This window comes from Rhinopithecus bieti, unplaced genomic scaffold (assembly GCF_001698545.2).
Source record: "Rhinopithecus bieti isolate Rb0 unplaced genomic scaffold, ASM169854v2 scaffold_33940, whole genome shotgun sequence".
NCBI classification, from domain to species: domain Eukaryota; kingdom Metazoa; phylum Chordata; class Mammalia; order Primates; family Cercopithecidae; genus Rhinopithecus; species Rhinopithecus bieti.
Genome location: NW_016814565.1, coordinates 953765 through 971704, shown reverse-complemented (window position 1 = coordinate 971704; position 17940 = coordinate 953765). Strand labels below are relative to the sequence as shown.

Genomic DNA, 17940 nt, shown 5'->3' with positions numbered 1-17940 from the left:
AAAAAAAAAAAAAAAAAAAAAAAATCCCTTGGTCCCTGTATAGTTCTTTTATCCCTACAACTACTACTAGGAAAAAGAACAAAAGAGTTTAAAGAGGTCACAATTTGTATAAATTTTAAAACTAAGTATGAGTTAATGTATTATTTACGTATCTAAAATAAACTGAATACTTTTCTTTAAATCTGTGTATTTTTCACCTACGTAATTCATGCTGTTGGAGTTTTTAGTATTAAAACAATGATTAACCAGGCACGGTGGCTCATGTCTGTAATCCCAGTACTTTGGGAGGCCAAAGTGGGCAGATCCTGAAGTCAGGAGTTCGAGACCAGCCTGGCCAACATGGTGAAACCCCATCTCTACTAAAAATACAAAAAATTAGCCAGGTGTGGTGGTGGGAGGCTGTAATACCAGCTACTCGGGAGGCTGAGGCAGGTGAATGGCTTGAAACCGAGAGGCGGAGGTTGCAGTGAGCCGAGATCACACCATTGCACTCCAGCCCGGGCAACACTGTGAGACTCCGTCTCAAAAACAAAAACAAAAAATGATTATGCCCTCTATAACTGTGTAAGACTAAAACATTGATGAGGCACTGCTTATTTTTTAATTGTGAAATAATTATATGATGAATTAATTAAATTGTGGTCACTGCTATGTAAAAAGTGGAAACTGACTACATTCTTTTTACAGTAAGCATGTTAGACTTCTATACTCAACAGAAACAATAAAGGCTAAAAAAAGACAAGTTAGTGAAAAACATTCAACAAATCAACATTTAATAAATATTTCAATAGCAGGAACACTCAAGATAGTCGTTTAAATTAGTCTAACCGACTAAAAAAATTTGTAATGAAGCAAATATTCCCTATCCCTTTTTTTTTTACAAACATAAATTCTATTGATTATAGAGAAAATATAGAGTATATAAAAATAGCAAACCAATCAATAGCTCAATTAACATCATAAGCAAGAACCAAACTCTTATCAAAGGACTCAAAGGGGAGAAATAATGAGATGTCAACTCTTACATGCCCAAAGATAAGCAGAACGACATAGATTAATAAATTTATTTTAAAAGATTGTTAAGGACCTCTTTCTGGTCACCTTTGTTACCTGGGTACTCTGATGCATTCCTCTGATCCTAGCAGGCCAAGCTGTCCATCAGAATCGAGACCCCAAGCATACACCTGGCCTTTGTCATTTAGCGCTAACGTATGAGCTTCTCCACATGAAACAGCTACGATATTTTGGGCATCCAGGGCAACAACCTGCTCTACAGAAATCAAGAAAAGAGATATCGCATTCTAGTACAGAAATCAAAGAAAAAGATACTGCATTCTAGTTTTGAATTTCCAATAAGAACAAAACACATTCTTCATTTTATACAAACAAGCTAAAGAAATGCTTAAACATAATGCTAGATATAACCAGTTATTTTAAACTATTCAACAAACATATTCCATACGTTAATTCTCATTGTGGTAAACCACAGATAAATATATTACAGGACAAAATCAACTCAGAATATTAAGTGACCTGATCATTTTCATGAAGAAGTTAAGGGCTTATAAAGATTCTCTCAGAATGTACCTTCTATTCAAATCTATTACTAATAAAAGAGTCCAGGTGGAAAAAAAAAAAAAAAAAAAAAAAGAAGAAGAAGAAGAAATCATTTAAATAACCTGGGCTGCTTGATTTTAACAATAAGATCATAACTGACACACATATTACAATGTATACGCTGCCACGAAGTGATTCTGAAATTAAGGATATAGGCCCGGTGTGCTGGCTCACGCCCATAATACCAGCATTTTGGAGGCCAAGGAGGGCAGATCGCTTTAGGTCAGGAGTTCGAGACCAGCCTGGCCAAAACGGTGAAACCCCATCTCTACTAAAAATACAAAAATTAGCTGGGTGTGTGGTAGTGCACGCCTGTGATCCTAGCTATTCGAGAAAGGATGAGGCAGGAGAATTGCTTGAATCTGGGAGATGGAGGTTGCAGTAGGCTGAGATCATGCCACTGCAATCCAGCCTGGGTGACAAAGCCAGACCCTGTCTCAAGATAAAAAAAGAAAATTAAGGAAATAAACTGAATTAGCAATTTCTGAATGGAAAGCAAATTTTTTAAAGATCTCATAAATAAAGCATCTATTAGATACGGTGAGTAGAGAACTGAAAGGCTGTAAGCCATGACTGACAGGGTTTCCATTTGTGGATTGCCAACTTAATATTAAAAGATATAAAAACTGCTTACGTGGTTAAAATATGTTCAAGTTTTAAATCAGAAATTAACTTAAAATACTGGCCCTACTACCAGTAGCCATCAATTGACAAATTAATAAGGAAAGTGAATTTGTTTCTCTTAGTCCTCAAGATGTGTTTGTCAGTTTTTTTTTTTTACTAGTACCACAAGTTTGTTAAAAGATGCCATTTAAAATTAACTTTATTTCAGCTTAATAAGAAAGCTATAATCATTGTCTTCAACAAACTAAAAGTCTTATGTTGAAAGTGGTTAAAACTGGATCAGGGTTTCTTCAGAGGCATAGTTTAGCTCAATTTACAAATGCAGCTGTTCAATAACGAAAACAGACTGAACCAAAGAGGCTAAAATTCCTATCGATACAGAAATTCAAATTGTATCTAAATTACTATCTTGCATTTTGGAGTGGGAAGTTAGCCCTAGATAGCCTCTAGGAACTTGCGCAACTCTAATGATGTATTAAGTACTTACCTACTCCTGAAGCTTCCAGTACATGGAAGTTTATTACACTAATATCTCACTTTTTGTAGAGCTTTTAAAAAATTATTTTACAGAAACATACAAAAACAAAAAAGGAAAACAAGATACGACACTGTTCCCAAAAAAAAAATAAAGAAAAAATACTTAGAAGTAAAGCATCATTTGTTTATATCAAAACATTCCCATAAACCTTAATTATGAAGAAGTAAATGTTTAAAAGATCTGTTATCTCTCACAGAGGTTCCAGAAAAAGTCAAGGTCTCTCCAGAACAATCCTCAAAGGAAGTAGCAGAAAATGACAGGATGTAAAGGGGGGTAAGTAAGACTGCTTGGTTGGTTCAACAATAACAAATTAATAGCATCAGCTATAAAGAAAGCAATGGTTGTAAAGTCAAAGGCACCAAATCCAAGAAACAAAGAAGCAATCATTTATATTCAACAGTTGTATTGTACACTTCTTGTGCTCCAAGCACGGACAGAGAGAGAATAAAACAAGCATCCTAGCCCTCAATGAGTTTATGGCCTACGGAAAAACAGGTGAGATAAAGATTGTGACTAAATGCTAAGATAAACATATACAAAAAGCACTAAAGGAACATGAGCTATTTATGGAAACCTTAAAAGATAGTCCAGGCCAGGTAGCTCACACCTGTAATCCCAGCACTTGCGGAAGCCAAAGTGGGAGGATCACTTGAACCCAGGAGTTTGAGACCAGCCTGGGCAACATAGTGAGACCTCATCTCTACAAATAATTTTTTAAAAATTTAGCCAAGCATGGTGGCATACACCTGTGGGGAGACAGAGGGGGAAGAATCACTTGAGCCCAGGCAGTTGAAGCTACAGTGAGCTGTGATCGTGCCACTGTATTCCTTCATGGGCGACAGAGTGAGACCGTGTCTCCAAAACAACAACAACAACAACAAACATGAAGAATTTTGGAAAACAGTGAAAACTAGCTGAGTCCTGAGAAGGAGATTCCATGTATCCATTTGAGGAAATTCAAGTTAATTGTTATAGCAAAACCAACAGCAAAGTCAAAAAACTGATGAAAACAAGGCGGCAAAAAATATTATTCATCTCAGACAAAATAACATCCCCAGTTTTTATTGATTTCCTAGGGGGAAAAAAAGGTCAGTAATTCACATGACAAGTGGGTAAGAGATGTGAACCAAAAGTTCAGAGAAAAAAACCAGAAATGGCCCGTAGAGAAATGCAAATTCAAACTACACTGAGAAGCCAATAATAGATTAGCTCAGAAAACTCATCAAGCTATACATGTATTTTCAATTTTGCACTTTCCCATATGGGTTAAGCTTCATTAAAAAATCTATCAGGAGAATAAGACAAGCCATAGCCCAGGGGAAAATATTTGCAAAAGATACAGCTGATAAAGTGTTAATCCAAAGTAAACAAAGAATGCTTAAAACTGAACAACAAGAAGAAAACAAACAATCCCATTTTAAAAACAGGTAAAAGACCAAAACTTACACCTCCTCAAGGAAGACACACAAATGGCAAGCAGGCATACAAACAGATGTTCAATTTATGTCTCCTGGGAATTACAACTTAAAAAAACATACCACTACACACCTATTAGAACGGCCACAAGACAAAACACTGACACCACCACATGCTGGCAAGGATGTGAAGCAACAGGAACTCTCCTTCATTGCTGGTGGGAATGCAAAATGGTACAGCCACTTTGGAAAACAGTTTGGCAGATTCTGACAAAACTAAATATACTCTTACCATATGACCCAATTCCTTGATATTTACTCAAACACTTATGTCCACATAAACACCTGCACATGGTGTTTTTGTTTTTTTGTTTTTTTGAGACAGGGTTTCACTCTGTTGCCAGGCTGAAGTGCAGTGGCATAATCATGGCTCACTGCAGCCTCCCAGGCTCAAGCAATCTTCCCACCTCAGCCTCCAGAGTAGCTGGGACTATAAGCACAGGCCACCATACGCAGCTAATCTTTTAATTTCTTGTAGCAACAGGGTCTCACTATGTTGCCCAGGCTGGTCATGAACGCCTGGGTTCAAGCGATCCTCCCACCTCAGCCTCTCAAAGTGTTAGGATTTACAGGCATGAGCCACCATATCCAGCCCACATGGAAGTTTTCAGCAGTTTTATTTATAATTGCCAAAACCCAGAAGCATCCAAGACATCCTTTAGTAGGTGAATGGATAAACTGTGGTACATCCTGACAATGGAATATTTAGTGCTAAAAAGAAATGAGCTACCAAGCCATGAAAAGACATAGAGGAAATGTACTTAATACTTAGTAAAAAAAAAGCCAATATGAAAAGGCTACAAACTATATGATCCCAACTATATGACAAGCTGGAAAAGGCACAATGATGGAGACAGTAAAATAATTAGTGGCTGCCAAGGGATAAAGGGAGGGAGGGATGAATAGGCAGAGAATAGGGGATTTTGAGGACAGTGAAACTATTCTGCCTGATATTACAATGATGGATACATGTCATTATACATTTGTTAAAATCCATTTAATGTGTAACACTAAAAATGAATGCTAAAGTAAACTATGGAATTTGGGTGATAATGATATGTCAGTGTAGATTCATTGATTTTAACAAATGTGCCATCGTGCTGCAGGACAACCAGAAAGCTGGGGAGGTGGTGCATGGTGGGGGACGGGAAGTAAAAGGGAACTCTTCATTTTCTGCTCAGTTTTGCCCTGAACCTAAAAAACTGCTCTAAAAAGAAAGGGTATTTTTTAAATTTGTTTTTTAAAAAACCCACATACCAAGATATCATTTATTCACCTGATAAAAATCAAAAAGTTTGACAACAGTTCATGGGAGAAAAAGGCACTCTTGTACACTGTTTGTCTAAGAACAAAACAGTACAACTTCTATGAAGAGAAATGTGGCAATATCTAACAAAACCCACATGCATTCACCCTTCAGACCTAGCAATTCCAATTCCAGGAATTTGTCCTATAGATATACCTCTGTGTATGTGTACATATATATTTGCAGCACTATATACAATAGCAAAAGACTGGAAATTCTCCAGTATCCAAAGATTCCATCTACACACTGTAATATTATGCTCTGCAATTAAAAAAAAATAATAATAAAGAAAAGAGGAAACTACACGTTGTTATGAAAAGATCCCCAGGGTATATTATCCAGTGGTGAAGAAAAAATGATAAGATGTGGAATAGTGTAGGTGATTTGCTATTTTTTGTGTAAGAGGAAGAAGAAAACATATTCATATTTGCTAATATTGTATCTACATTTTAAAAACTTTGGAAAGACAGGTCGGGCACAGTGACTCACACCTGTAATCCCAGGACTTTGGGAGGCGAGGCCAGGAGTTAGACACCAGCCTAGGTTGAGGGTGTCTGTAATCACAATATGAGAATTGCCTGAATCCAGGAGGCAGAGGTTGTAGCAAGCCAAGTTCACACCACTGCACTCCAGCACTCCAGCCTGGGTGACAGAGTGAGACTGTCTCAAAAAAAAAAAAAAAAGAAAAAAAAAACTTTGGAAAGATACACAAAAAACTAACATATGAACAGGCACAGTGGCTCACGCCACCTAGCGCTTTGGGAGGCCGAGGTGGGAGGATGGCTTGAATCCAGGAGTTCGAGAGCAGCCTTGGCAACATAATGAGACCCTATCTCTACAAAAAAAATTAAAAATTAGCCAGGCATGGCGGCAAATGCTTATAGTTTCCACTACTCAGGGAACTGAGGTGGGAGGATCTCTTGAGCCTAGGAGGTCAGGGCTACAGCGAGCCGTGATTGTGCCACTGCACTCCAGCCTGGGAGAGAGTGAGATTGTCTCAAAACAAAAAACAAACAAGGCCAGACGCAGTGGTGCCTGTAATCCCAGTACTTTGGGAGGCTGAGGCAGGCAGATTGCTTGAGTCCAGGAGTTCAGGACCAGCCTGGACATCATGGCAAAACCCCATTTCCACTAAAAAAAGCCAAAAAATTAGCCATGCACACCTATAGTCCCAGCTACTTGGGAGGCTGAGATAGGAGAATCACCTGATCCCGGGAGGCTGCGGCTGCAGTGACCAAGATTGCACCACTGCACTCCAGCCTGGGCAACTGAAGTGAGACCCTTTCTCAAAAACAAAAAAAACAACAACTAACAAGCGTAGTTATTTAGAAGGGATATAGGCAGAGAGAACAATAGTGTGGTCAAATGTAAGAGCTAAGCTTCTCAATGTATATTTAAATTGCTTTGATGTTTGAACCATGTGAATATGTTGTCTTTTCAAAACAAACAATAAACAAAATGTAACTTAAAAAATATAAAAGAAACAGATCCTTAGAATAAGTAGTTAACGCAATGTATTAAAACCATTGTTTTCATTTTAAAACTAATCTGAGCTCTTTAATTTTTTTCAACATACTAAACACTAAAGATAATTTTGGTTCTTTCAGAATTTTAGCCCCATCCAATTATTGGGATACTAACTTTGAAAATGGATAATGACTTCAGCAATACATTATTATAAAAACACATGACTTGAGAATAATATTTAATAGCTGACTTTTCAGATATCAAATACACAAAACTGGTAACTTCACTACAATTTTTAAAAAATTATCTATTTTTTCCAAATGGCTCATCAAAATGAATAATCTCAACCATTTTTCCCCAGTGTCCTAGAAAGTCATATGAATGGTTTGTTGAGACATTTTACATCCAAGTCAAATTCTGGTTGAATACTCAAATCAAGATGGCCTAAAAAGGGAGATAATGAATGACAAGCAAGAATGAAGAGAAATAAATGAATCCAACAAAACAAACAAAAAAATTCACTTACAAAGCCTGGCCCAGTAATGCTTCATGTAAGAAAGGGATGCAAAAAAACTCATGCCAAATCTAACAGCAAACATTTATTGTTTACTATGTTCCAGGTACTGTGTGCTATTATTAATTTTTTATCACCAAAATACATGTACCTTTAAAGGTCAATCACACAATTAGAAAACGGAGAGTTGAGGGGGATTAAACCACATCAATTGACGATAAGTAGAAAAACTCAAAGAAGACCCAAAACAACAACAACAAAAAAAACTTGCCACGCAAGTCCATTAAAAAAATTATTGAATCCTTTGATAAATAAGGGCTAAAAGATGTTGAAATTACAAATGCTTGATGCTAAACTTGTTGGAAAGGTTTAATAACAGCATATAATCATTATAGTCAATAGTAATTAAGAAATAAAAAGCTATGTTATTTAAAAATATGAACACACACAGATAAAATATATGGCAAAATGTTAACACTTTGTTGTTTTTTTGAGAAGGAGTCTCGCTCTGCCGCCTGGGCTGGAGCGCAGTGGCGCGCTCTTGGCTCACTGCAAACTCTGCCTCCTGGGTTCACCCCATTCTCCTGCCTCAGCCTCCCGAGTATCTGGGACTACAGATGCCCGCCACCATGCCTGGCTTTTTTTTTTTTTTTGTATTTTTAGTAGAGACGGGGTTTCACTGTGTTAGCCAGGATGGTCTTAACCTCCTGACCTCGTGATCTGCTTGCCTCAGCCTCCCAAAGTGCTGGGATTACAGGCGTGAGCCACCGAGCCCGGCCAATGTTAACACTATTCTTTCAATTTTTCTTTCTTTTTTTTTTTTTTTGAGACAGGATCTCACTCTGTTACCCAGGCTGGAGTGCAGTGGCATGATCTCGGCTCACTGCAACCCCGCCTCCGGGGTTCAAGTGGTCCTCCCACCTCAGCCTCCTGAGTAGCTGAGACTATAGGCTAATTTTTTGTATTTTTTAGAGATGGGGTTTCACTAGGTTGCCCAGGGTGGTCTCAAACTCATGAGCTCAAGCAACACAACTGCCTCAGCCTCCCAAAGTGTTGAGATTACAGGCATGAGCCACTGTGCCTGGCCTCAACTTTTCTTTATGCTTCAAAATGTTCATATAAAAAGTGTGAAAAAAAAAATCACTGTGTTCCTATCAGTATTTATGAGTCACAGTATTTCTCTTCAAGGAAAGAAGAAAAGAGACATTTAATTTTCAGAGGCACAAAAAGGAAAACACAAATAGAAAAGATTGGCTTTTGAATTCATTTGTCAGAGACATAGGCAAAACCTGAAAAGATAAAGTGCTATACAGATGAAACATATCCACTTTGTAGATAACGACTTTGAATATATCTCTAATAGGTCCTTATTCATCACTACTTCTGGTTCTATCATTAATCATACTTTTGAAAACACTAATGGTGCATCATTTTACCGAAGAGAAAGAGGCCATCCTTCTTTGCTTCATAAAGAAAACTTTCATTTTAGGCTTATTTTAAAACAACTACAATGATCGACCTAATGAAAATTTTCATTTCTACATCATCTGTGTCCTTCCAATCACCTTTGTAGGCAAATCCAACTTTAGTGTTTGTTTGCTTACAAACTACATCAAGTACATGTTTCTGCACAAACCTCGTTAAAAAAAAAATACTGTCTCACATACAGGATAGATAGGGCCAGGTTCTTGTTGCAAAATAATTACATAACAAAGTACTTTCTGCTGAATGAGTAACTGGGTAAGAATATCCTATGTCCTCTGGGACCTCAGAAATATTATCAATTAAGCTTGTGAAAATTCATAGAGTATCATCATCTCCAATTCATTGTGTAAGAGTTCATTTATATGATCAATTTCACCATCATAAAGTGCTGCTCTCTCTGATATGTCTGAATTGTGAAACATCTCCCTCTGTCAATTTTCTTCTCTTTGCCATTATGAACAAAGAATGAAAAAATCCTATAGTTTTAATTGTGGTCAACAAAAGCTACAAAAAAAGGAAAATAAAAGCTACAAAGATAGAGACTCCAGACTTATTTTATAACATCTTAAAAGATGACACAATATTCTGTACAATGCACAAAGAAACAGAAGGATGCTAAATACTGATGGTTTATTTCACTACCGCATCATCCTTCTAAGAAACCACATCATTCTTCCACTTATTATTTTAGTCTTTTTATTCTAGTCTAGCTAGGAATAATCAATTCTCACTATGTGCAGTAGTTATGTCCTATAAAGTCACCATGAACACTGACTTAGCAAATATTGAATTATTGCCCCTAAAGAAAATACAAGGTAAGTTTCCTGCAAGCCTCTGGTCAGAACATTTTTGTCAACCGATAAATACATAATCTTGTTTTAGGGATGTTTCTGTTTAAAAATATCTCATTTAGTATGTATTTAAGTATTACATTTTTTTTTTTGAGACCAGGTCTCTGTCGCCCAGGATGGAGTACAGTGGTGAAATTACAGCTCACTGCAGTAGCAACCTCCCAGGCTCAGGTGATCCTCCTGCTTCAGCCTCCTGAGTAGCTGGGACCACGGACATGAGCCACCACACCCCACTAATTTTTTAATTATTTGTAGAGATAGGGGTCTCCCTATTTTGCCCAGGCTAGTTTTGAACTCCTGGACTCAAGTAAACCTCCCAAAGTGCTGGGATTACAGGTTTGAACCACAGCACCCGGCCTGGGGACCATTTTAAACAGTAAAATCACCAATAAGATTGGCAAAACATGCAAAAAAAAAATGTGGCATTAAATATATCACAAAAAGGCCACTTGTTTGCAATGACTGCTAGAACAAAAAGGCAGAGCACTGCCTTAAATCTCCACTGGTAAAGTGCACATTTGCTGACTCAAGTATTTGGCAGTTCTGTGAATGCCCATGTCCAGGAATGACCACAAACTAAAACATTGGTCATTTTATATAGAGAACAAAAATCTCTGTTGATATTTTATGTTCATGTTAACAGGATCTAGAATCAATAGCTATGAAGAGCAACAAGTATATCCACATTGAAAAATTTTAATACTGAGGTCAGAAGGAATATACTTTGTCAAATACCTATTTTAAAGAGATCATTTCAACTCCACCAGACCTTAAGTTTCCAAATCCTCTGTCCTACCATGCCTCATTAGTTGTTAAAGATACAGATTTCCCCTTCCCTTCTCTCTGAACAACTCAAAACTCTAAACTAGGGCAATGCAAAGTATACCTAAAATCCATGTCTAAAAATTTAACTTTAAAGTTCTCAAGATACCATACTACAAAATAAAAAAGGTATTGTAGAGCTCCATTCTTACACATGTATGCAAATAAAAGATTGGGAAAATGATTACCAAATTTAACACTGGTTTTTTATGTTTTTTAATTTTTCTTTTCTTCTTCTTTGTTTTATTAAACAACTGAATGTGTAGTTGAAGTATTTTATGACTTTTTTTTTTTTTTTGAGACCAAGTTTCACTAACTTTGTTAGTCAGGCTGGAGTGCAGTGGTACAAGTTCAGCTCACTGCAACCTCCACCTCCCAGGTTCAAGAAATTCTCTCAGCAAACCACGCCCACCTGGCAACACCACGCCCAGCTAATTTTTTGCACTTTTAGTAGAAATGAGGTTTCACCATGTTGGCCAGGCTGGTCTCAAATTCCTGATCTCAAGTGATCCACCTACCTCAGCCTCCCAAAGTGCTGGGATTACAGGCATGAGCCGCGCATCTGTCCCATTTCATGATTCTGACTTTTTAAAGATATTAATCACTTGGGATTAGTGAATAACATCAATGAGTAATTCAGATTTGTTTCTAATTTTAAATAATTACATTGCTAATTTTGTTGCAGAGAAAACAAATAACCAAAGCCTACTTCACTCAAGGCATAAACTTCCCTATTACTGAAAAATAATAGTGAAATTATTGTTTAAATAAAACAAAGTACAACTATTGTTTACTAATACTTTTATATTTATTTTTATTTTTATATTGTTTTTATTTTTTGAGACAGAGTCTCGCTCTGTTGCCCAGGCAGGAGTGCAGTAGCACGATCGGCTCACTGCAACCTCTGCCTCCCAGGCTCAAGCGATTCTCCTGACTCAGGCTCCCGAGTAGCTGGGATTACACACATGTGCCACCATGCCTGGCTATTTTTGTATTTTTAGTAGGGACAGAGTTTCACCATGTTGCCCAGGCTGGTGGTAACTGATACTTTTAGAAGGATCTCTAACATCATGTACTTAACAATCATCACAAACTATAAGACAAATTCAGAATTAAAGAAACAAACAAAACTAAACCATCAATAAATGAAATGAAAATTTTTATTCCCTCTAATTATTACTAATAATTACCAGTAGGAATTTGAAATGGTACAATCCATAGGCAAGAAAGTATTTCAGTGGGTTCCCTGATAAAATCTAAAGTTAATATAAAGTAACTTACATGTCTTAGTTGACAGCAAACAATAAAATGTTTATACGAAGAAACAACTAACAAGATTAACAAATTCTTTGTAATGGGTATGTTGACAAGTTCATACCCCTTTTATATATTCTATTTATATAGAGGAATACAGTTAACATATATAAAGAGCTTATGTGCCTGGCACTAAGCTTAGCACTTTAATTACTTAATCTTATTTAACCCTCATAACACCATGAGAAAGGTTTGCCATTATCCTTAAGCTTCACAGATAAAGGCACTAAGTTATAAACATTTCCCTATTTATTGAACCGCTGTCCTTTTGCTAATATTCAAATATAACATAGTTATGTTTCAATAATTTACTTCCAAAATATAGTTTTATTTTTACTTAGGGGCATTACAATATCCTTTTTTTTTTTTTTTGAAACAGAGTCTCGCTTTGTTGCCCAGGCTGTAGTGCAGTAGCGTGTCTCGGCTCACTGCAACCTCTGCCTCCCGGGTTCAAGCAATTCTCCTGCCCCAGCCTCCCGAGTACCTGGGATTACAGAACTGGCCACCATGCCTGACTAATTTTTGTATTTTTAGTAGAGGCGGGGTTTCACCATGTTGGACCAGGCTGGTCTTGAACTCCTGAGGAGATCCACCGGCCTCAGCCTCCCAAAGTGCTGGGATTACAGGCGTAAGCCACCATGCCTGGCCCCTTTCTTTTAAAGAAGTACTACCTGGATGTCTATGAACTGCTAAAATTAATTGCTTTGAAGAGGAAAGAAGAGGTAAAGGTGAAATATAAAGACTCCAACATAATACAATACAATCATATAGTTCCTTTAGCTCAATTTCTTTCAAAGACAAGCAAGAATGAACCCTCAGAATATATTAGTAGAGTTTTAAATTTTAAAATGTCCACTGTAATTTAGCTGATGGTGATCAAGTTCATTAAAACAAGACTCTATGATCTTCCTTTCCTAAGACACAACCAATAAAACACATTGATCCTGTGCTCTTTCAACAACCCTGCCCTGAGTTGCTTCTATGTGTACCACAGTGTTTCACTGTGGTTTTAGCAAAGACATGTTAAGACAAGGTTTTCTACCGTCCAGGAGATGACACGGTAGGGAAGATAATTGTAATGGGAAGACAGTGATGCAATTTATTAACTTACTGAATTCCATGGACTGTACTTGATAGTTCAAAATGTGTGACTTGAATTCTTATAAAAGTGACCAAGGAGTAACGACGGAGATAGTACTTTAGCTGGGCAAAGTTCAAGACAGAGAAACTGAAATATACCTTGGAAAGATTAACCTAGAATTAATAAGAAGAATGAAGTGGAGCAGGGAGACCAGTTAAAGAGCTACTGGCCACAGTTCTCATGCACACCAGTAATAGCCCAGAATGAAAACAAAGAATTTTAGATTGAAAGAAAAGGAAACTAAGGGCCCAACAGTTCAAAGTAATTAGCTCAAAGTCACACAAACTATTTGCAAAGGAAATTAAAAAACAAGACAGTCACTGAGAAAAATAACTAAAATCTGGCAACTGGCTCAATGTGGGTGCTACGGGAAAGGAAACAGACCCTAAAATGAATCTAAGGTCTGAATCTAAGTGAGTGCAAGCATTAATAAACAAGGAAAAGGAGTTGTTTTTGCATTTTGTTTTGACAGATAAAGATAGATAACCGCAATGGCTTCCATTTTAAATGTTCCTTTTTTTGTTCTCCCCAACTTATCAGTTTTATACAATTTCAAACATACATGATATATATGTATTTGTCCTTGATTTTCTTGAGGTATAAATTTCTCTCATAATCAAGCACTGTATAACAGTGGATGCACAGTTTATCAACACACTAAGCCAAAATTTTATTCAGATTGGTGTGAAAATAACAGCAAATGCAAAATAAGAGTAGAGAAGTACAATCAAACACATGCATTCTACATTTTAAGGTCAGCTTATCATTTTGGGAGGGGCAGGGCTGGTTTTAAAAGTATAACTAACGGTGGCTCACAGCTGTAATCCCAGCACTTTGGGAGGCCAAAGCGGGCAGACCACAAGGTCAGGAGTTCGAGATCAGCCTGGCCAACGTGGTAAAACTCTGTCTCTACCAAAAATACAAAATTAGCCAGCTGTGGTGGCGCATGCCTGTAATCCCAGCTACTTGGGAGGCTGAGGCAGGAGAATCGCTTGAACCCGGGAGGCAGAGGTCGCACTAAGCTGAGATCGCACCACTGCACTCCAGCCTGGGTGACAGGGTGAGACTCAGTCTCAAAACAAAAAAAAAAAAAAAAAAAAAAAGAAAAAAAATAGTATAACTAAGTAGTATTTACTCAAGTGTCTATGATCCTCAAAATATCAATACACAAACTACACCTTATTAATTTTTTTGGCTTTTAAGACAGAGTCTTGTTCTGTTGCCCAGGATGGAGTGCAGTGGTGCAATCACATAAACCACCACCTTCTGGGTTCAAGCAATTCTCATGCCTCAGCCTCCTGAATAGAGTAGCTGGGATTACAGGCGTGCATCACCATGCCCAGCTAATTTTTTCTATTTCTAGTAAAAACAGGGTTTCACCATGTTGCCCAGGCTGGTCTTGAACTCCTAAGCTCAGGCAATCCACCTGCCTTGGCCTCCCTAAGTGCTAGGATTACAGGTGTGAGCCACCACGCCTGGCCACCTTATAATTATTAATCATTAAATAACCTTAAAATCAATGATCAATCTAACTGCCATCATTTATGTGCTTCTCGCAAGAAAAAAAGGCATCTTTAATTCTTTTCTTTTTTGGTATCATTATTATATCTTTAAAGTCTGAAGGTAAAGGAATCCAAATCATTTTATATTGCTCCAATAAAGCATTACCTCTAAGTACCATAAACAGTCAATTTTTTAAATTTTGGTATAGTGTTTGAGTAAGAGCTCCAGTAAGGTTAATTGAAGGCTAAAGACAAAGAAGTACTTTCATGCCTAGCACAATATCAGGGGCATAGTAGGAAGACAACTCTTTGTTGAATAAATGCCTGAACTTCAGGCATAAATGAAAAGATCTGTATTGTATATCTGGAGGTAATTATGAAAGCAATATAGTTTCCATATAAGACAATGTAACAGTCACCAGGCAAATATGAAACAGCATAATATCACATTACCATAAGGCAGACCTAAATTTAAATTCCCACTCTAATATTGTTTTTTCTTCTAAGCAAACACTTATTGAATACTCACCATATGCCAGGCATTGTTCTTTGCACTGTTACGTTTTATTTTTATTTTTTTGAGACAGGAGTCTCACTCTGTCACCAGGCTGGAGTGCAGTGGCGCAATCTCGGCCCAGTGCAACCTCCACCTCCTGGGTTCAAGTGATTCTCCTGCAGCTACTTTCGGAGTTTGGCATGATTATCCTAATTTTAGAGAAGAGAACACCTAGGCACAGAGAGGTTAAGCAATGTGACCAAGAAAACAGATCTAGCAACAGAGCCAGGATTTTTATGCAAGCACTCTAATTCCAAAGCCTACCCTTAAAAAAAAAAAAAAAAAATGGGTAACATATTTACATTGTTTTTAAAAAGGTATGCAGTGAAAAGTCTACTATGTATGTTCTCCATCAACCTAACTCTCACCACTTCTTTTCCCACCTCTACACCAAGAGTTACCAATGTTATTAGTTGTATATATCCTTCCACGGTTTTTTGTGTATCTATAACCAACTGCAAGTGTATATTTTTCTTTGTTTAAAAAACCCAAAATGTAGCTCTCTATACATTGCTCTCTACACCTTGCTCATTTTAATGTATATTAGAAACTGTCTTTAAAAAAGTTAATATTTATTACTGTTCTTTTTTAGAATTTTCCTACTTTTCTTTTCCATATGAACTTGAGTATTCATTTGTCTACTTCCCCAAAAAGTCACTTGACATTTTCATTAGGATCACACTAAATTTACAAATTAGAGAAAATTGACAGGTTGATATGGTTGAATGTCCTTATCCATAAATGTGGTTTTCATTTGCTCAAGTTTTTTGTGTTCCTCAGTAATGCTTTCAAGTCTTTTTCATACAGGTCTTGCACATTTCTTACTACTTTATTCCTGGGTTATTTTGTTTCTCTCGCTATTATAAACGGTTTCTTTTCTTCTGTTGTTCTTCTTATTGGTTCTTGTTTCTACTTAGTTTTAATTTCAACTTTGGGAGAATTACTTAATCTTCTAAAGTCTGACTGTTCTCACCAAAACACATACTTTTGCAGGATAGATATAAGACTTTCGGATAATGAATAAAGGATTCAGCACAGCTTTTGCAGGACAGATATAAGACTTTTCGATAATGAATAAAGGATTCAGCACAGTACCTGGCACATAATGGAGGTTTACTGCTACTATTTTTTTAATATCAGCATTACAATATGTAAATAATATTCTTTTTGTTTGCTTTTGAGGCAGTCTTGCTGTGTCACCCAGGCTGGAGTGCAGTGACACAAATAACAGTGGTGCGATCTTGGCTCACTGCAACCTCCACCTCCCGGGTTCAAGCAATTCTCCTGCCTTAGCCTCCCAAGCGGCTGAGATTACAGGTGCATGCCACCATACCTAGCTAATTTTTGTATTTTTTAAGTAGAGACAGAGTTTCACCATGTTGGTCAGGCTAGTTTCAAACCCCTGACCTTGTGATCCACCTACCTCGACTTCCCAAAGTTCTGGGAATACAGGCGTGAGCCACCAAGTCCAGCCGTAAATAATACATTCTAAATATTGCAACACTAAATTTCTCTCCAATTACATGGTTTGTGTATTTCTTCACCCTATACAATGCAGTACCAACTTATAATGTGTTCCCCTTTCCCCTTATTCTCAGTTGCAGAGGCTCATTCAACTTCCCAACTGAAAACGTGAATAGGTCTATGTTCAGGTACAGGTAACATCAACCAATCAGGCTTCTACCTAGTAACTCTTCAAAATATAAAGTTCATTCCTATTAGAGAGCCTAAGTATTAAATCTATAGCTAAGCAATACTTGAATTAGAAATTACATACATGCTGATTGATAAGTACTTTGGATCAATTCTGGGAAGCAATCTAACATCTACTTTATCCTCGTTATGTCACCCTAAAAAAAAAAAAAGTCACAAATGTCTTCTAATAATGTATAGGTAAAGTAGCTAAACTTTCTTCCAACTGCTTTTCAGATACTCCTAATTCTGCTCTTTAGGACCTCTTTTAGCCTTACCTGTTTCTTCCCCACGCCTGTTTCCCTTTCACAGAAGCAACGGCATTATCGCAAAAGGTGAATTTCCCAATAGCTCTTGCTTACATTGCCGGCATATATCCAACTTATAGTTAAAATTATTTCAGCTACTAGTGGAACCAAAAGCAACTTACACCTATGTCATTGCAACTTCTGACTGCAAAAGCTTTGTTTCCAGTAAGACCTGGAGGGAAGTCCTGAAGTCAAACATAGTAATTAAGAATAGGTTTGGCACTTTGGGAGGCCAAGGCAGGCGGATCATGAAGTCAGGAGGTCGATACTATCCTGTCACTGTGTTAACACAGTGAAACCTGTCCCTACTAAAAATACAAAAAATTAGCCGGGCGTCATGGCAGGCGCTTGTAGTCCCAGCTAAATGGGAAGCTGAGGCAGGAGAATGGCATGAACCCAGGAAGTGGAGCTTGCAGTGAGCCGAGATCGCACCACTGCACTCCAGCCTGGGCGACAGAGCGAGACTCCGTCTCAAAAAATAAAAAAGAATAGGTTTGTGTCAGCTAAAGAATAAGCAAATGGGCCGGGAGCAGTGGCTCATGCCTGTAATCCTAGCACTTTGGGAGGCCGAGGCAGGCAGATAACTTCAGGTCAGGAGTTCAAGACCAACCTGACCAATATGGTGAAACCCCGTTTCTACTAAAAATACAAAAAAAAAAAAAAATTAGCTGGGCACGGTGGCGGGTGCCTGTAATCCCAGCTACTTGAAAGGCTGAAGCAGGAGAATC

General features: G+C 37.5%; 1 protein-coding gene across 1 annotated transcript in view; it reads right to left on the bottom strand.

Annotated features, from left to right (window-relative positions):
• The window catches only part of LOC108514898 (probable E3 ubiquitin-protein ligase HERC4), a 52298-nt gene that overhangs the window by 21317 nt on the left and 13041 nt on the right, over positions 1–17940 (bottom strand). Inside the window, exon 4 of the mRNA XM_017851443.1 lies at positions 1111–1270. Within this exon, the coding sequence (XP_017706932.1) occupies positions 1111–1270 (160 nt within the window). The remainder of the gene's footprint in view (positions 1–1110; positions 1271–17940) is intronic.